This window comes from Podarcis pityusensis, assembly GCF_964106645.2.
Source record: "Podarcis pityusensis genome assembly, chromosome: 11".
In the NCBI taxonomy this organism is placed as follows: domain Eukaryota; kingdom Metazoa; phylum Chordata; class Lepidosauria; order Squamata; family Lacertidae; genus Podarcis; species Podarcis pityusensis.
The window spans coordinates 28,827,159-28,847,936 of NC_138036.1; the positions used below are offsets into that span (position 1 = coordinate 28,827,159).

Sequence of the window (20,778 nt, forward strand, 5' to 3'; positions counted from 1 at the left end):
TTTGCACTAAAATGACAGGTGAAATATCCTTTGAACCTGAATATTTGCTTTGAGTTTTATAAAATAATAGAAGCTGGAGGACAGCTTTCCTCAAAAAGGTCAGCTGAAGATGCAGCAACGACTAGAAAATTACTGAGCAGCCCCTAATGACTACAGATCTTATGATAAACAGGCACCATACCCTCCCACTGCAATTCAGTGACATCCCGGGATTGCAAAAGGACTATGGTATTCACTCACCTTCACGTCCCCTTAACCCACCCTGTGTCAGCCGTGAGACTGACCTAAATAAAGAGAACAGGACCAATCCAGAAGCTCCTAGAGCTAAACTTGGAGGCGTCTTACTTCATGCCTTATAAATAAGTTGGGGCAGATGCTGAAAATTCACTTCCTCAGCAATTTATCTTAAAATAAGTTTATATTGCCCTCCAGCTGAGCTCCCAGGATTGTTTACAAATACAAAATAATACATAAATAAAAGATGACAAAGGTATTAAAATAAAAAATAATTCATTAAAAAGCCTGGAAGAATCAAGTTATACTACGTCCATAGCATCCCCCTGATCCTCCAAGCTTGTAACTATCAAAAAAAGGAAATGAGTTTAGAGCATGTGCAGTTGCCACATACAATAATTTATATGCAGCTTTCATGCATTTTCTATATAAAAACACATAACATAAGGATGGGGAACCTGTGGCTCTCCAGATGTTGCTGGACTCCAACTCCCATCAGCCCCTGCCATAAAGCAGCACTCAGAAGGTTGGAGAGAAAAGTCTTTTTAAAAAATGTTCAAAGTATTTAAGCTGCCATTTCTCCCTCAGCCTTTATTTAACTGACCTGTTAGCAAATTTTATTCTACATTGGAAGCAATTCAGCGCCTTCCAATACATAATAATCATTATATATATATATATATATATATATATGGTGTCTTGTTCCTTTATTTCCAACTCAAATTATAGTTTTAAAAACCAGTCTTAAATCAGAACACACTGATGCCCTTCCATGCTGAAGTCTCTTTCACATCTGATTTTTTTATTTTTATTTTGCAAGACTGCCTGATAAAAGTAGCCTCTGGTAATTAGGTCAAAATCAGAGGGCCAAAGATCCAGTTTACAGAACAAGGAGATGGTAATCTTTCAAGAAACAGAAAATATTTATGTCTTCAGGGGTCCACCTACTTAAGGGACCTGTGGAAATCCTGATGAAACAACAGCCAGATACGACATGAGCTTTATCTGTTCAAATGTACTTATATTAGGGGCTTGAAAAACCAGTACCAAGATGATGGAATATCCTGTACCCTTGGGAAATAGCAAGGAATACGTGCTCTTTGGCCGTAAAAGCAGAATATTCTCTTCTAGTCTCTTTCCTTTCCTTTTTTTTAAAAAAAAAGCATAGCTTTTTAAAGGACCTCCATGTGCTCACCTGCTCAACAGATGGCTGGAGACCCAAGAACGTAGTATAAACTTAAAAGGAAGAGGTCCTAGTCTGCGAAACACTGCTTTAAAGGGGGGAGGGAGAGAATGAGGCTGTACTTATATCCTTAAATACATGCAGATAAGAACAGGAAAGGGAAATATACTTCAGTAGAACTTGTTTACTTGAATCATTCGCATGCCTCTGAAAAAAACCATCTCCCTGCTTGAATATGCAACACGTATGCTGCATATGGTACTTTTATTCTCCAAGGAAGCATTGCCTCCGACTGCTACTCAGTTTGGTCTCTGTTGACCAGTAGTGGATGAAAGCATGGCAAGGTGCAAATGTGTCCACAGGAATCTGCCCTATACCAGGTGAAGGTACGTTTCCAGTACATTTCCGAATACAATTCAAAGTGTTGGTGCTGACCTTTAAAGCCCTAAACGACCTTGGCCCAGTAACCCTGAAGAAGCATCTCCACCCCATCATTCAGCCCGGACACTGAGGTCCAGCTCTGAGGGCCTTCTGGCAGTTCCCTCACTGCGAGAAGTGAGGTTACAGGGAACCAGGCAGAGGGCCTTCTCTGTAGTGGTGCCCGCCCTGTGGAATGCCCTCCCATCAGATGTCAAGGAAATAAACAACTATCTGACATTTAGAAGACATTTCTAAGGCAGCCCTGTTTAGGGAAGCTTTTAATGACTGATGTTTTAATGTATTTTTAATCTTTTGTTGGAAGCTGCCCAGAGTGGCTGGGGAAACCCAGCCAGATGGGCGGGGTATGAATGAATGAATGAATGATTTGCCTATCTAACCCAGTTTTGTCTACTCTGACTGGCAGGGGCTCTCCAGGATCTCAAGGAGAGGTTCTTTTTTAATCTCTACAACTGAATGAAAGATGCAGAAATTTGATATTGTGCAGCACGTGATGTTTTTGGGATTGGCCAAGTTACTTAATATGAACTATCCTGAGAATTTATCAAGATTTCCACCATCCAAATATGCAGTTAATTTAGCATTAAGGAAGGCAAACTGCCTTGTAAGGCACCTAGTGAGTATTTATTTAGATCCCAAGGTTGGGGTTTGAGAGAGGTTTCTGGTTCCACATTCAGAAAACTGAACAAGTTAATAAAATGGGTTTTCCTTGTATTTTAAAGCCTTTAAAAGTTATACCTGCTGAGATTATCTGACACCAGCTACTGCAGGGGGGGGGGGATCAGGATTATATTACATATAAGTCTTCCCTGAGATCATATCTGAAGCAAAATACACTGCAGTAGCCTACAAATAAAGACAGCCAAGAAAGATTAGAAGAGCCGTGGACAGATAAGCAGGGTAAAATTCCACACTCTGTCTGACCAGAAAGAGAATATAATAAAATATGAAAGAAAAAGAAAAAAAACCCACAGTGAGGGTGTGATATGATTCTTTAGTACTTCTAGTCTGAAACCACAGATGTGGAACAGAAGAAAATATGGCAATGTGTCAGCCTAGAATTTCAAAAGACTTCCCAAGGCAACATGAGGTGAGATGGAGTAAATGGAGGAAATAAATATTTTTTTATTAGATAACTAGCAAGACTGACGACGTTTTATATGTGTTTGGTGAAAAACTACAGCCAGGCAGAGCTTCTGGAATGCATTATTACAGCTTGCTTCACAGAGAAACAGAAAATCTGAACGTTGCCTAAGCCATAAAAAGAGGCTAAAGTTACCAGATGTCCCCGTTTCCTGGGGACAGTCCCCGGATTTACAAATCAGTCCCCATAGAAAATCCATTGAAGTTGAAAAGTGTCCCCAGATTCATTGGGGGGGGGGGATCTGGTAACCTTAGGCTAAAGAATACAGGAGTGTCATCAGTTTTGCCTTTGGATAACATTATATGCCATGAGTGGATAATATGATTGGAAACTGAACTGGACACTCTTGTATTCCATTTCCACAAGGTGGCAGTAAAAACTCACACTTCAAAATTATGACATTATAGGTTAGTTTAAAGACAGGGTTTATCATAGCCCATAAATAAATTTACAACCAAGAAAGGAGAATTTTTGTGTGTTTTTTTAAAAAGAAGGTATTAAGGTGGGAGTGGGAAAACCAGATGTTGATCTACCGATCTCATCAGCCCCAAACCAGAAAAGCCAATAGTCTGAAAAGATGGGAATTCTAGTCCAGCAACATCTGAGGGCCACAGTAGTAAGAGAAGACTCTACTGGACAGCTAATAAATTTGTTCCCTCCCTAAATCAAACAGAAAAAGGGTGGTGGTTGGGCCTACACCAACAATGAAGGTGTATCCCACGGTTTCCAGCTGGTTTTAGACTACAATTTTCCCACCATCCCTAGGGACCCTACCTACCAGGACCAATGGTTATGGATGATGGAAATATAGTCTAAAAACAGGTGGAGACTCAAGTTTGGGAAACCCTGGTGTATCCTAACACAAAATGAAGTGCAAAAACCCAATGCAAATAGACAAATATATTCAATTATTTAGCTTATTAAGTGGTTGTACTAAAACACAAGCAAAATGCAGTATTTATTTAAGTGCCAAGAGTCCATCAATTCATTCTCAAGACAGAATAAATGCCATGCGCCCACCAAATGAAGCCTGAACTAGCCAGAAGAAACATGAAATAAATGCATCTGCTTGCTTCAATTCCCATTCTTGGATGGTTTGTGTTTATCATGTGAAAAGCCATTTATGTATCATGGTTTATATCTGCAAGGGTCTATGACTTGCATCTGCAAGATAGCTCAAAATAGTTCACTTAAGGGCTGATCCAAACTTCCGCTTGTTCCGCTTCTGTCCCCCATGAAAATCTGACCGTTACCGCTTAATCAGAGCAAACATCAATTGGGTTTGCTGCAGATTGACATTTATTTCGATGAAACGCTAAAGAGCAGGTTTTCCTGGGGAAAGTGGCAGGACCAGCAGAAAATTGCTTGGACCCATGCCTAGGAAGCATGAGACAAGCAGAAAATATCTCAGGCCAGTCCTTTCTAGGTATGGGACACGCAGAAACAAGGATAAGTCCCTATTCTGTTTGTTTCATGAGCACAGCAAGTGAGTCTTAGATGTGAATGGATTGCAAACAACTCACATTTGGAAATATAAGACAATGGGCCAAGAAATAAACTATGGTTTTTCAAAGAGGTTAAGAGTTGAATGAGATACCAGTTAAGAGTCACATGGCATGCCTCTACAGTAGCCTACCAGACCTGCCTAGTAATAGTTTCCTTCCCCATGCCTTGCCAATGGTGAGTTGGGGGTCAGTGGATACTGGTCTGCAGGCAAACAGGTCACTGCCTCACCAACCTCAATCTGCCTACCTTCTTACAACCAGTGCAGAACGTAACCATGGCTACCAGCGTCCTCCTCCTTAGCGACAACTCTGCCCTTGTAGAGCTCAGATGGGGAAAAACCTAGAATGAGTTCGACCCTGACTGTCACTGGTTCTGGCTCCACATGCTGGTGGCCTGTCTTCCACCCTTCTAGTCCCAATGGGCACCAGCCAGCACCAATTGTGGTAAAACAACAAATGAGTGCTGAGAATAAAATGACTTCTCATGTTGACAATTGGCATATATCAATAGAAGACTGGCACTTGAAGATGTTGGACTTTTTGGAGCTGGCCAACCTGACTGGAAGAATCTGTGACCAGAAGGAAGAGGAGACACAAGAGTATTGGAAGAAATTTAAAGAATATCTAGCTAAATATTGTGATATAAGATAAAAGAAAATTATTGGAAGTAATAAATAGGTTTAGGGGTAGAATAAGAATATGTGGTAGTAAATATTAAGGATTAGAATATTAATAAAGGGCAAGAGGTTAGTAAATGAAAGAAATTAATATTATTAGAAATATGAATTTGGAGAACTGTTATACAGGTGACATAATGAAATTCAGTTAGAGGGGATTTGAGGAAGTCAGTTATCAATGTAATGAGAATTAGGTATTTGAAGAAAAAATTCTTTGTGTTTAGTTTTGTAGTGTAATGTGTTTTTCTTTGTTGTGTGTTTTGTTATGTTGTTTTTGTGATAAATGTGGAAAATCAATAAAAAAAATTGGGGGAAAAAAAGAAAATTGGCATATATCATTGTCACTGTTGAAGAGTTACTGCTTAAAACATATTAGGCACCACATTTACCGAAGGGTTTGTTTGTTTTTCAAATGAATCAACCTTCAGAACCCTGAGGTTTTCTTCTCCTATTTTGATGTTGAACTGTGTGAACATTTTTCTTAAATGAGAACTGCAAGGGCAATAGGGAGAGGAGAGGGGCTTAACTGCTCCTAACTCTTTGATTGTGGCCATTATGTTCATAAATTCTAAAAAGGGAAAAGGCTCCCTTCTAAAGAGGGTTTATTTTAATACTACATTAAAGCTTGATAGTGGGACACTTTGAGGAAGTTTTATAAAAACAAAGTGCTATAAAAGCAAAGTGCTTTTGATTTATAAATAACCACAGCACTACTAATCTGAAAGCAAAAGGTTGAAGTTTATCTGCTGCTGACTGTAACAATAGCTGCACTGGGGTTAATCCAAATTGTCTGTGCAGCTTAGTACATTGCCTGACAGTGGTCAATGTCAGAGGAAAGGCTTAGGAAATATACTGTTCACTCTAAGTCCAGATAATTTATGAATACGTCGAATAGGCCTGATCCCAAATGCACACCATCAGGGGACCCAAGTACTTACTTGCCTCCGTTATGAAAACTACCTGTTTATTCCTACCTATTTGTCTCCTTTAAAAACAAGCAAACCATTAATAAGAGGTTCTGCTCTTTTAATCTGTGGCTAACATGTTTCTGAATTATGATTCAGGATGCTGTTGAAAGCCACGTTTTTAAGAATATACCTCCTGTCTGAAGGATAAAGCTCCACAGTGATGACATCAAGGGAGTTCCACGCCGAGATGGTGAGGCCGTTGTACAGACACAGCATGCCTATCATCATGGATTCACTTGTACCAAACCACAGGAAGAAGCAGCTAATTCCAGAAAGAATCATAGAACCACCTGCATTCAAGGGGAAAGGAAAGAATCACTATTGATTTTTCATGAGCCTTTCAAAGAAATGCCATATGGCTGTCATGACTCCAAATCACAAACAGTATCCTGGATATCAACACAAAGTGTTGAGGCAGGCTGTGAGAGCCAGAAGCACATGTAGACTTACCGGACCTAGGCGAATAGCCCACGACATCAAGTCTGAACCCAACAGGTAGGAGCCTCTGAAAGGCAAAGACCCCTACATACAGCAATCCCTGAGCCAGATTCCCAAGGGTCCTGCACTCTTGTCACCAAGGTTCTTGCAGCCCCCCAAAACTTTGCTCATTGGTGCACTCCTCCCTGGCAGAAACTAACAGAGAGGTTACAGAATGCTAGGCTCCAGGCCAGAGGGCTACCTTAACTGCTTTGGAGGGGCAGTTCGTTCAGGGAGGTTATAAGGGCCCAGTTGGACCTAGGAACCCCAAGGGAACAAGTTCTGCACCTTCAGAATGCTCTGCCCAGTCTGGAATGCTAAAGATTTGAGTACTAGTGACAAAGAGTGATTAGTTTGCCTATAGAAGTGATTTTAGAACCAATCTATATATTATATATTTGTATTGTAAACCAGGCTGAGATCTAGGGGTATAGAGCAGTATACAAATTTAATAAATAATAATAAATAAATAAAATAATATATTACATGCCAGACACCTCTGCAACAATTTCCTGGCTATTTACAAAGGAAAGTGAGGAGGAGCCTGTGAATTTGATCAAAGGAAAAGCAAGAAGGTTGCTGAATCATTTCCTCTTGCCATGTTCCCCAGTCAAGCAACTCTGAGCTGCTTTCCCACTCACAGGAAAATGAAATACAAATATCCAAATCTTTGAGCATGCAAACGAAAAAGCAGGTTTTTTGGAATCGGCTAGTATGGGCTGTGGGTTGCTATTGAATAACTATGTCTAGCTACCTGGAAATGAGTCCCACTGAACTCAATGGGATTTACTTCTGAATATACATATATAGGCTTGCACTGTTCATAGGGCCATTCCCTGGCTCAGGCACACAACCTTCTGCAATTACAAACAAAGCCATTGGCTTGTCCAATTTTACCCTGGACTTGTAAAGATAATTAGCTAGACTTCTTTCTGTTTCTCTGCAGAGTTCATTAGTAGAGGATAGGGAAGAGTCACTCCCAACACCTGCACTATTGCTGCTTGATTGGATAGAGTCGTGCATGTTCCAACTCTACAGGTCTTTGAGTCTGTGTGCCCCAGTGAGAGCAACAGATTGGTGGCAGTGCTTCTATCAGTGCAAGGGCACAGCTCCAACCTTACCAACCACCCCAGTTCCCACCACACATAAAACTTCCAGGAGATTATGTTCAAATATTTTTGAAGGGTATTTTGAATATACCAATTAAAGATTTTTGAGGAAACAGTTATCCCTCCCCTCGCGGGAAACTCTTAAAAGTAGGGTTATGCAAGATATATTTTTTAAACCCATTTTCATGCAAAGTTCATACCTAACATTGTTAAACGCCCAATTCTGTCCATCAGAAGAGCGGAGACAATATTCCCTGGTAGTACAGCTAATGTCCCCAGGAAATTAACGAAGTAAATCCAATAGGCACTGTAATCATCATCAAAGGATATTTGACATCCTGTCTTGTTGTGAATGAATGTGCAGTTTACAAATTGACTGCCAGGATATTTATATGGTTCAAGATCTATGGAAATGAAGAAAATGAACAATATCATGATCTGTTCATATTAGGAATTCATCTGTTTTAAAACATTTCAAAAACTGATAGAAAACAATAACAACAAACTTTTGTAAGTGGTATAATGGACTTTTTTCAGATAACGAATTAGATGTAATTGTCAATACTATATGCTTCCAGGACAGTCATATGCAGAACCTAGTGGCAGATTGGTGTGATCTGCATCTCAGGGAGTAAGTCCCATTAAACTCAATGGAACTTACTTCTGAGTAGATCTATACTGTAACATTATTCACACCCATTATTCACAAGTCACACTCAATGCCTTTTTGGGGGAGGATTACGATCTCCTTATCCAATGTAGGACTGCACATTCCCCAAAATAAAAATAAATAAATCTGCTGTTTCTGCTTCCGCCACATCCTGCTTTGGGCCAACTAGAAGCCAGATATGCAATGCCACAAATTCTTTACTGCCTCACTGACCAGTACTGAATCATGTTAACTCTTTAGTTCTCTGCAAAAGTTCTGGTAAACCAAGGTTTTAATATTTTCATGGTCCCAATGCTTTCTCAACCACCCTCAGCTGCTATTTACATTAGAAGAAAGGTATGTGCTAATTGCATTGATGTCCAGTTTGGGACTCAAAGTGCCCTGCCTTCAAGAGGTCAAATAGATGGGGATCCCAGGGAGAGCTTTTTCAGGTACAGGCCCCTGCTTACATAATCCTCAGCCAGACTGGAGAAGGCACCAATCCTGTTATGATTTAGATGACAGCTTAATACCTTTTTATCATCTAAGGCTTTGGATGAGTAACTGGTGGCTTGTCTTTCTGATTGTAAATACCTTTCTTGCTGCTGTTAATCTGTTTTTTAACTGTATTTTTGTTTTTTTTTAAAGAATTATTACTGTAAATTGCTTTGGAAATGTGATATATAGACATTTTAAATGAAATCAAATCTTCTTGTGTATCAGAAGAAAACTGGGCTGGGGATTCCAGAAGTGGGGGGTTCTACCTCATAGAAGCCCCAAGTTCCTATTACTTGCAATGCACCTTCTGAAAGGAAGGAGCTCCGCAATAACCCAAAGGCACAGATGTCAGAATATGCAGAGTGGTTTACACATTGCACAAATAAATGACCACATACATGGAAGATAGATAGCTACACATTGCCCATTTGAAATCATGAATGTTCCCTCCCACTGTTGACTCAAATACCTCAGTGATTTGTAACCTAATATATCTCTGAGCCTGTCTGAATTTTTGCAAAGGGCTTTGACCATAAGCATAGAAGTTTGACCTGACCTGACCCAACCTGACCTCAGCTGCAAAGGTTTTACCCTTTCCCCCATGATTCAATAAGCAGAGAGCCTCAGAAACTGCTTCATGACAGAGGGGCTCAGGGTTGGTTGGCTGTGTTCTTTCCTTCATTTTATACACCAGGTGCAGCTAAACCTCCCCATGCTTCCTCATTAAAATGGACATGGAAGCTTGGCCATAACATAGATGACATGGTAGAGTTTACAAGCCCATGTATCAATTCAACATAAAACAGTTAGTAGGAACACAGAGAAAGTGGTTTTTTTTTTAACTTGTCTTGTATTTCATTGCAATCATCTATAACCACTTTACTTCTGGAAAGAAATGCTTGAGAAAATGGAACCCCCATGGATTTGGACAGCAAACAATGAGCTTCCTTCCTGCAATGCATACCTGTGTTGAAGAAAATGCTCCTCACAAAAGTGCAGTTCCTGAAATACGTATTCAGCGTAGTAACATCTTCAAAATAACAGGTGTTAAAGACAGTATCTTGAAATGTAACCGCTTTGAATTTCATCATTGTGAACCTGAGCAACAGAAGAGATTTTTACAGTCAGATTTTTACGGTCATTGTGAACAACAAGAGGCTACCCTCACCTGGTTTAGCTGGCCAGTCGAAGCCATTTCCTGGAATATGGCCACTGTTAGATGCTGACAGCTTCTAGGAGCCACAGGTGAGAGCTTAGTGCAGGGTAGGGGCCAAAGGTGGACGAACTACCCCAGAAGGAGCACAATGTGTCCCTCACCAAAGGTATTACCCCTCCCCTAACACCTCATACACCCCTAAGGAATAAATCCTACTCAAATATGGAGTGGAGTCCCTAAGACAGTTGGATGGCGCCTTGTATGCCCCCTTCTAGCAACTCCTGCAGCCAAGTTGGTGCCAAATGTATTGCTCTGCTTTCCTTTGGACCACATCCAAAGTTTGAGATGGAGGTTTTGTGGTCTGGGCAGCCCAGGACCTCCATACACACTGCCCAGGCTCGCACCCCATGGTTCACTTCAGCGCTAATGATGCAGCAGTTTGGCTTCACCCCAGAGGTGTATTCCATTGTCTCTCAAGATAGATGGATGCCAATAATTCATCACTCAATTCAAATGTTGCATGCTAGTAACTCAAACTATGGAAGTAGTATCTTCAAAGGCAGCATGGTCAAAGGAACCATAACAACTATTAAGGATGAAGACTGATTGTAGGAGGATGGGGAGGAGTCTGGATATCGATGCACACTACTATTTCTTTATTTCATAAAGTTAATTCTGATTTAATTTATTTATTTCAACCTGTCATTGACGAATGTTCCATTGTAGTGAATCTGATTTTCCAAAGTAAAGTTGAAGTCAAAGTCTTTTATTATCTCATTTTCAAAACTCTTCCTTCTAGAAGCATACTCATCTGCTTGTAGATGCTTAATCACATCTGGAAACCAGACTGACAATCCATAGTATCTGTGAAAAGCAATAGATACAATTTCAATGAATCATCTTTCTTAGCCAAATGAAGCCTAAGTGGTCAGATTTACTGATTACACTATTTCCGCCCCCCCCCCTCCAAATGCCTGAAAATATCTTATAGATTTAGATTGTGTATAACTAAGGCATGGCCAAACTTGGCCCTGCAGATGTTTTGGGACTACAACTCCCACCACCCCTAGCTAACAGCACCAGTGGTCAGGGATGATGGGAATTGTAGCCCCAAAACATCTGGAGGGCCAAGTTTGGCCATGCCTGGTTTAACCAATATTTTCGCCAATACACAGTGACTAGTGCAAAATACTTCCACTCTTTGGGAACAACAATTATAACTGTAGCTTTTGAGGTCTCCTGTATGAGCCTCATTTCCATAATTTGATTACAGTGGTACCTCGGGTTAAGAACTTAATTCGTTCCGGAGGTCTGTTCTTAACCTGAAATTGTTCTTAACCTGAAGCACCACTTTAGCTAATGGGGCCTCCTGCTGCTGCCGCGCCGCAAGAGCACGATTTCTGTGCTCATCCTGAAGCAAAGTTCTTAACCTGAAGCACTATTTCTGGGTTAGCAGAGTCTGTAACCTGAAGCGTCTGTAACCCGAGGTACCACTGTAATCTCAGAGATTTCACTAGTACTGAAAAAAACCTTTTTATAGTATGCAGCTGTGAAGCCATCTATTATTTCTCTTTCCATTACTTATCATTCTAATAAGACATGATCTTCTACTGACAGCTGTGAAAATTTAATACTTGACAAAAATTGCTCTATTTCTTTCTTTTCTGTATTGCTTAATCAGTATTACAACCACTTCATGTGTGTCTTGTTGCTCTTACCCAAAAGAAAGAGTAAACCATACTACTGCAAGTTTGGTTGTACTGTCCTTGACGGGATAAGTGAAACACCTCATAAAAGTTGACCAAATCTGTGAAAGATGAAGAAAATAAACATTTATTTTTAAATTTCAATTTAGAGTACTACGAAAAGGATAATAATAATAACAACCATATATGCTAAATTGAAATTATTGGGAAGAAACACTGGATAAAAGCAATGTATTAAATCAAAGTAGACACCATCATCTCGAACATCTCTGGTGAGCATGGCAGCAGAGAACATTTATTCATTCTTTTAAAAAACTAAAGCACGTCTTCAAATAATTTTTGGTAAGGTTAACAACAATCTTCAATGGTTACATTTCTATAGTTCTGCTTTCATATTCAGTGCAAATAATATTTTTCAAATTAATTACTTACACCATCCAGCTCTGTACGCACTCTGACATAGCACCGCTTGTACCAGGTTCCTGTATCGCTTTCTATTTCTATAAACTCATCTATTTGCTTCGGAGTTTTTATCCTGTTAACCTATGGAAGGCACAAAAAAAGATTTTTATGTTCTTTCCCCTTAGCAAACATTATTTGATATTATCCAAATGAGGATAGGCAAAGAACTTCATGATGGGAAGGAACCCTGCCTAAAGCTTCTAGAAAGAAAGGGAAGCTGGATTTTTGTGTCATGAAGGGCAACTGCACAGAATGATATGCCATATCAAGGCAGGGGCAATTTAGCATGCAATCCAAATTAAGCCCCATTGAACTCAATGGAACTTCTGAGTACAGTCATACCTCGGTCTAAGAACAATTCTGTTAACAAACGATTCGGACAACGCACTCCGCAAAACTGGAAGGAGGTGTTCCAGCTAGCAAACTTTGCCCCGGAAAACGAATGGAAGCCGACCAGTGGATGGGCACCGGCGGCAAGAAGCCTCATTGGGGAAAGCGCGCCTCGGTTTAAGAATGTTTTTAGTGTAAGAACGGACTTCCGGAACGTATTAAGTTCATAAACGGAGGTACCACTGTAGGCATATATAGGAGTAGACAGGGAATGGGTTATTTTGCTGAGCATTATTAAGACAGCTGATTAGCATCCAACTCACCTATGCATTTCTTAATATGTTTTTACAAAATGAAGGCATTCCCATCCCAGCAAAAACATAATGAAAAAGGCAATATCACAGCTTCATATTAAATCAATATAAGACAAAATAAATACAAAGATAATATTTTTTACAAAGATGCTTTCTTACAAAAATTCTTTCTTTCTTATATAATCAGCCAGTTCAGTATTGAAATATCCCTGTGCTCCTTTACTTGTTAATTCACAAATACTTACTATTCTTTAAAAAAAAAGTTTGGCTATTATGAACCTAGTTGCCACATTTAATTTTAGATCGATCGATAGATAGATGATAGATACATAGTAAGTCTCTGTTTGAACAATACCCTTTTGTTATTCTAAACGAAAATTTGTTATTCTAAGTGAAAACGCTTTTGGACAGTACCAAACACCTGCTTCTGTAATTACTGAGATGACATTTCTTACATTACACAAAAATGTATGGATAGCATTAAACATAAGAAAAGTCCTGTTGGATCAAACCAAATGCCCACCCAGTTTCCAAAATGGCCTACCTGATGCCAGTGAAAACGTATAAACACAAAAGCATTCTTCCTATTTGTCCATCCCAGCAACTGGTACTCAGAGACACAGTGAAGGTGCTACTACATAGCCATTAATAGGAAGCAGGTGGCACTGTGGTCTAAACCACAGAGCCTCTTGGGCTTGCCAATTGGGAGGTCAGGGGTTCGAATCAACATGATGGGGTGAGCTCCCGTTGCTCCATCCCAGCTTCTGACAACCTAGCAGTTCGAAAGCACACCAGTGCAAGTAGATAAATAAGTACCGCTGCAGCGGGAAAGTAAACAGTGTTTCCGTACGCTCTGGCCTCCGTCACGGTGTTCCATTGCACCAGAAGTGGTTTAGTCATGCTGGCTACATGACCCGGAAAGCTGTCTGTGTACAAACACCAGCTCCCTCAGTCTGAAGCGAGATGAGTGCCACACCCCATAGTCGCCTTTGACTGAATTTAACCATCCAGGGGTCCTTTGCCTTTAACCTCACATTTACATAGCATTAGTAACCTTAACTTTCAAAACATACCCTTAATCCAGTAAATGTTTTCAATATCTATCCACCTGTGACAGATATTCTTAATTGTCTTGTTTACCTTAAGAAAAAAGGAACACTTTCCATGCTTTCCAGCAACTATATCCATCTAAATTTTGATGTTGGGCTAATGAGGCATAATGGTGCAAATAACAACTTACTGTGAAAACTTTTTCAGGCTGACCACGAGCTCTCATGTTTGTATCATGAATTTGTTTGAGAATCATCCAAGCTTCATCATGTTTCCCAACCTACAGATATGAACACATTTGGTAAAGCAACATATATATATTAAAATAGAAATTGAAGAACTGAAATTGCTGAGAGGTTATAATAATGTAATGATAGCTAAGCAATTGACCTTTCCTGCCTCACCCACTATCATTATTCCCTTGGAAAAACTGATAACCATACCTCCTATAGTCCCAGAATTCACCAGCTGCTCCCCTTTTTAGCTGATTTTCAACTGTGTGGTGTGGTATATTGAGTGCTTGTCACATGGGTGAAATGGCAGATCAGCTGCCACTTCCAAAGTCCTACTGGTTTGACTCTGGGGGACTTTGATGGATCTTTTTAAAAATTCCTCCCACTGGTTCAAATGCGCGCGCGGGGGGGGGATAGTTCCGACTGACACAGGTGGTGGTCCCAATGCTGGGGTCTTTCTACCTTCTTCTGGCCTAACACAGGCTACTGCAAGTGAGAGCACTGCTAGCAAAATATCTATGTCTTCAGAGATTTCTGTGGGCATAGGTGGGGCTTTCACAGTATACAAGACTTCCTAAAAGGCAAAGAAGCACCTAACTCCCTCCAGCCAGCAGATCTAGGGGTTAGAACTTTTCTGTTATACATAAAGTTATTTTACCTTTTCAGTTATTTTTATCCCATCTTTTAGAGCCACACCTTCAGAAGGCAGTTTACAAAACAAGATTTAGAACCAAGAAAATTACAGTTTTAAAAAATCCATAAAATTTTGTGGAATCAGGCCTTTAAAGTTCTTTTGAAAATCACCAAAGAGGGACCAAACATTCTCCAGGGAGGCGGTTTCAAAGATATGGGGCCACCACTGATGAAAAGACCCTGCCCCAGTCCCATGAGTCTGATTTATCTTAGTGGTCGTCTAGACAGCAGAGTCTCCATGGCTGACCTGAAGCCCCAGGTAAATTTATGTTATTTAATAATATAGGCATTTTACCTCAAGCAAGAACCTTGGGCTTTCTGGCATGAAAGTAAGTGCCACCACAGCGGAAACACAGGGCAGAGCACACATAATAACAAACACTCGCCAGCTGTGAAACTGGTAAGCAGATCCCATGCTGAAACTCCATCCTGGATAAGGGAGAAAGCACACGCACACATAAAAGGGCAATGCCTTAGAAACATGGCATATTTTGTATGGTTGACTTTGTTGATCATGAGAAATTTACTGATACTCTGATATGGCTTATGAGATGTCACTTTTGAGAGAAGAGAAAAGCACCTGCTTTTTCCAGTGAGCCCACATTTTTGAAACTTTTTGAATCAAATATTACACTATATCAGGAAATAAAACTGAAAATTAAAGGCTACAGTGGTTTATCCCAAAATATCAGCATGTTCCCCTAGAAGCATAAAACAACCATGAAAGTTGCTGCTTAGTTGTGGTTCATAATTGCCATTAAGCATTATGTTGAGTTATGTTTGTGTCTCCTGTCCAGCACAACAAGCTGAAAGCACAGAATGATTGGGATATATATTTATAATAGCCATACCATGAATAAAACAGATACCCTTTTTTGGCTATTTTGTTTCACTTTTCTTGAACTGATTGCAGTATTTTCTCGAGATTTCTCATTTAATATCTTGAACAGTAAGCAGTGTTTCTCAACTGCGAAAGTTCCATGTTTTCCCTACAACTTTCCACCAGAATAGCTAATGAATCTTCAAGGAGAGTGAGCAACAGATAAATAAGACAATAATAGTCAGAAATTAAAATACACCCAGACAATTATTTGTTAGATGTTGGTTTTGTTTAAAAGATGGGTGGTGTTTGTGTGTGACTGAGACAAACTGTGTGTAAAGAAAAGGAAGGGAAGCTAAGAACTAGTTTAAAATAGGAGAATGAAAAATCTGAAGTGTGTGAATGCGAAAAAGGAAAGAATTAAAACAAATGAAATGCTATTCTAGTGGGCTTTTAAATATCCTTATTACAAATATAGCAAAAGACATGCAGTATTTGTTTACAAAATACATTGTTTAGCATCATCCAATGCTTCTAAGAATGCCCTTTTAAAATGCAAATGCTATAATCTACATTGTCACGCTATTATGATTGTTCTGTCAGTGCAAGCATTTCTGCTTGCCAGACAGATAACCTCTTATCTTCTCTCCCCCCCCCCCGCCCCATGCACTGCTCTGGCGGTTCTCCTGATCCACCCCAGGCAGGTTTGCGGGGTGCAGGGGGAGGAGAGGGGAGGGAACATTCTGTTGCACTAGTGGGACTCATTGCACTGGCTCCCACTAGCAGAACTGTTTCATTGATTCCAGTCCTCTGTATTCATAACTACTTTGTTAGGATGTTAAACATCCACAGGGTCAATAGTTATTATTCAACAAATTCAACCTATTGTTACAGGCCACTCCAATCTCAGCCGAGTGGTAGTAAGATTACAGGGGTCTTGGCACTTTATCAGGGCTTGTGTTCCTTTGGAAGGAGGTACAGCAGAGACTGTAGTGTCTTTAAGAAATATGGTTTACTGACACATATTTACACCTGAATTTAGGTGGAGGGAGTGCAAAACATTACACCACAACAGCACCTCTCGTTGTTCCCTTCATAGCTCCAGCAGGAAAAAGGAAGGAAGAGTACTCTTCCAAGCACTAGCATATGTAATGTAACGCCTGCCTGCCTGCCTTCCATCATGGAACCCAAGGTTGCACATATGGGTCTCTCATCCAGGCACTGACCAAACCTGGACCTGCTTAGCTTCAGCAAATTGGATGTATCATGTGTTCTTAGACCACATTCCAGGCTTGTAGTCTTTTACAAGATCGTATTTGGTAATATATATGCTGTTTAGCTCATTCACAACTTTACATTCATTTTTTTTCTTGGCATCAGCATGTCATCACTCAACTAAAAGCAGCAGGTTTCATGCTGCATATGGTTTTTCTCATAGAAAAGATTGATTTCACTTTTTCCCCCCTTTTGTCTTCTAAAAAATTACTTCCTGCAAATGGAGATTGAAAGCTGTCTGGGAGCTCTGCATGTTCTGGTTTTTTACCATCATCCTTTAAGAAATTCAAAGCCAGGCTAAAGATTAAATTGGGATACAGTTGCTGGTTAGTTGTCTTTGAAAAGTGAATCAATTATTTCTCTGCACGTTTGCCATGCACACATTCTCACAGAAAGTCTGATCTAACAAGCGATCATCAAAAGTGATAATTAGCAAAGATATTGATTGCTCAATCAGATGTGCACAAGAAAATGAAGCCATCTTTCTCGTGCCAAACATCATATTAAAAATAAAAGGAATCACACTAGCCCTAATTATCAATAAAATTAATCTTCATAGAAATGAACATAAAGGTTAAGTAAATTCTGAATCTGCAATATCTCTTTCCTGTGCTCAGCTCTTTGTAATTATTTAATAAAGGATAAGATCTAAATCCAGTCAATACTTTAGCTTTAACAAATCACGTTGCATGTACTTCTGTATCACACAGCCAATATGTACAAGCTAGCAAGGCTGTTTGTCCTGCAAACAAAATCCTATGGGAAAACTCTAAAACTGCAACTGCTACATTTACAGCACTTATCTTGGTTGCACAGGGGAGATACAGTCAGTAAAACAGAAGACCTGCATAAAATGTCTATTTTAGGCCCATGGTTTTCAGACCCACAGAATCCACAAATTCACTGGCACTATCACAGGAATTAGCCACACTGAAGTAGGTAAATTAGGATTATATATGAGTGATTTCCAGACCAATGTTCATTGTCAGGAATTTGCTACCTTTGTTCATGCTAACTGCTTTCAGTGGGAGGGATTATACCTGTCACAGACTTGCTGTGAGACATGGAATCCTTGTGGCAAGTTTTTGTTCTTTGTAGCATTTAAATATGTTCACTAAAAGTTGTAGCACCATCATTGTTTATGCCTTTACTGCCACTGATAGGAAAACTCACAGAAGCATGAAGCCACATTACTGGGTTACATAATGGTCTGGCTTCTGTGACGTGGTAAGCCAAACTATGACTTACTGGAATCATGCAAACTTGCTTGCTCCCAAAGAGCAGCTTGAACCCTGCTTTGCTCCTCCTTGGTCCTTTTAGCTCAGTGCAATGTGGCAGCTAAACCATGGTTTGGCTTAGCATGTTGAGAGAACCTGGTCTCATGGTTAAGCTCCCTCCTCAACCACAAGCTGTAGCCAAACCTTAGGAGTTCAAGCATTCACTCATCATCATGCTTTGGCTTATCATTACGTGTGAACACAGCCAGGGACTGTGAATAAACACTATGGGAGAATTTCCATGGGGCTGCCACACTGGTAACATTCCTCTATCAAGCCTTATTTCTATTTCTACTTTTAAGAGTGACTGCAGGAAAGAACCCCCTGCTGCTTCAGTATAGCTGGTCATACATTCTGATGCAAGCATCGTAATTCATTCTAAAGCTAACACAAAGTCACAAAATGCAGCTAACATTCCACCTGACGACAGATATAGAGAACATGAAGCAGTTGCAGATTTTTACCACTTCCTCAAGAATACCTGCTATTCCAGAAAGGCTTCGCTGTTACTAGACAGTATGATTTAAGAGAAAGTAGCATGGTCGTGAATATGTGGAAGGGTGGGGCAGGATGCAGGACTACAAGGTAGAGTGTGGTTAATCTGTAAAAATTGAGGTGTCATTTTTGTACTACAGAAGTTGGCAGCAACCTGGGATAAACCTGATTCCCAAAAGCAATTCCACTTTGCAAGCTGATTCTTTTATGTCAAGCAAGTTATACTGATATAAAAAGTGACTACAGATGAAAGCAAACAATATCCTCTGACTTCCTCTATAGCTCCACGATCCAAACAAATATAAAAACCAACCATTCAATACCTACAGACCTAGACACCTATAATTCCAAGGGCTTGATTCAGGGGATTCCTAATGATTGTGTCAGATGTTTCCTTCTCTCAGTTGTAATTAAGCTTTTGCTACGCTCCCATGTCTGAAATGTTTCACTTGCAGTTTTGAAATAGTATAATTGCAAAAATATATATATATCCCAACAGGGAATAACATTTGCCACTTATTCAATCCTGACAAGTCTGCTCTCCTTCATGTTTCCATATTACCATAGGGTAGCGAGCCAGTGTCTTTTTAAAAAAGTGTTCTTTAAAAAGTATTTTTAATACAAAGAACCAAACATACATTTCCACAGGGTTGTGACTCTAGTCCATGAAGAGTAATAACAATAAATGTGTCACAATAAATGTATAAGTCATTAAGGTGCCATAAGACTCTTTGTTAATTTTTGCTGCAACAGACTAACATGGCTGCCCTTCTTGAGACAGACATTTTAGAACTGATTCTAAAAATGTATGCCAAATGTATTTATCTGAAGATAAACTCTGGTGCCAAATGTAGATATGTTATTGGCTTCTGACCAGTTTGCATCCACCACCCTTTCGCTATGACACAACAGGAAGATATATGTGTTCTTTGTCTGATTCATTTAGAAGGCAGTGCAGCTCTGCAGACTTAAACTTCACCCTTGCTCTCTGCAAATGCTGAATTCCAAAGTCATTAATCTTGAAAACAGCAGCAAGTTCCAAGGGGCGACGGGTTGTTAAAACAATAGCCCAAGTGCATCCTGGGAACAGTTTTCTCAGGCTGTGCTGTAAAATAAAACCTACAGTAACTGCATTTTTCAGCCTCTGCAGCAGCTTCACATTGAATATCACCTTCTCACTCTACTGATTACAAGAAATGACCAAATGAATCACCTAACCTGCAGTGACAGATTACAGAATGGTATTAGCGTAGGACAGATCAATGGCAATGGAAAAATGTACGAAGATTCTAATTTACATAGAATCACTTACTTAAAACATTAAGCCAAAGGCTGTGAAAGTGGCTTTCTCTTTAATATGGTTTCCCCCCCATTTTCAACATATTTGTTAAAACAAAGTAAGGGAAATTTCTGCAGAATGTACCAGTATTTTGCAACAAAGAAATGGCTGTTACATGATTTCTGCAGATGAATATATGTGAAATTGTCATGTCATAACTGATCCAATTTAAATGTTTGTGCAAACAAACCAAGATTTGGAAACCAATAACAAAATGTTATAACAAAACGCAAATTGTGGTTTGTTTGGAGTGATACCCAGTTCAGATATAATGCTAAACCAGGGATTGTGACATGTTCCTCCAGTACGCTAGCAAGAAGGAGCTACCTTCACAGTAAAAACAAAACAAAACATTAATTATGGTTTAACATGACCTGCAAACAAAGCTATTGAATGATCTGTTAGGACTGTGCCGGAGGTTCTCCTGTGAACATTTTCAGGGTTGAGAAAGGACCTTTGTGGGCTCTCAAAACATTTTGTGAAAGAACACCAAAGGGATAGAAAAACCAGTAACAGCAATACATCTCTTGATTTGGGCATGTTAGGCTTTTCTGAACCTTTTTGCACTAGCTTCATAGATTTTACTATACTTCAGATACAAGGCTAAATCCACCCTGTGTGCCCAGGCTTGGAAAACTGGTCAACATCAACTGGTTGAAGCTGTTAGTACTGCTATTTTTACTGCTATGTACTTGTGCGGTTTAATTTGTTTATGAGTGGTTTCTTATTTATGAAGTATGATTTAT

At 39.7% G+C, this 20,778-nt stretch overlaps 1 protein-coding gene across 4 annotated transcripts in view; it reads right to left on the reverse strand.

Annotated features, from left to right (window-relative positions):
* Positions 1 to 20,778, reverse strand: part of SV2C (synaptic vesicle glycoprotein 2C) — a 106,328-nt gene that overhangs the window by 11,060 nt on the left and 74,490 nt on the right. For all 4 annotated transcript variants that reach the window (XR_013977162.1, XR_013977163.1, XM_080972612.1 and 1 more), the window contains exons 5-12: positions 15,122 to 15,255; positions 14,091 to 14,180; positions 12,177 to 12,287; positions 11,757 to 11,845; positions 10,738 to 10,902; positions 9,847 to 9,980; positions 7,936 to 8,139; positions 6,280 to 6,439 (exon numbers count right to left, since the gene is read on the reverse strand). Coding sequence is in view for 2 of the 4 variants with exons in the window: in XM_080972612.1 (XP_080828738.1) it covers positions 6,280 to 6,439; positions 7,936 to 8,139; positions 9,847 to 9,980; positions 10,738 to 10,902; positions 11,757 to 11,845; positions 12,177 to 12,287; positions 14,091 to 14,180; positions 15,122 to 15,255 (1,087 nt within the window). In the remaining 2 variants the exon portion in view is untranslated. The remainder of the gene's footprint in view (positions 1 to 6,279; positions 6,440 to 7,935; positions 8,140 to 9,846; positions 9,981 to 10,737; positions 10,903 to 11,756; positions 11,846 to 12,176; positions 12,288 to 14,090; positions 14,181 to 15,121; positions 15,256 to 20,778) is intronic.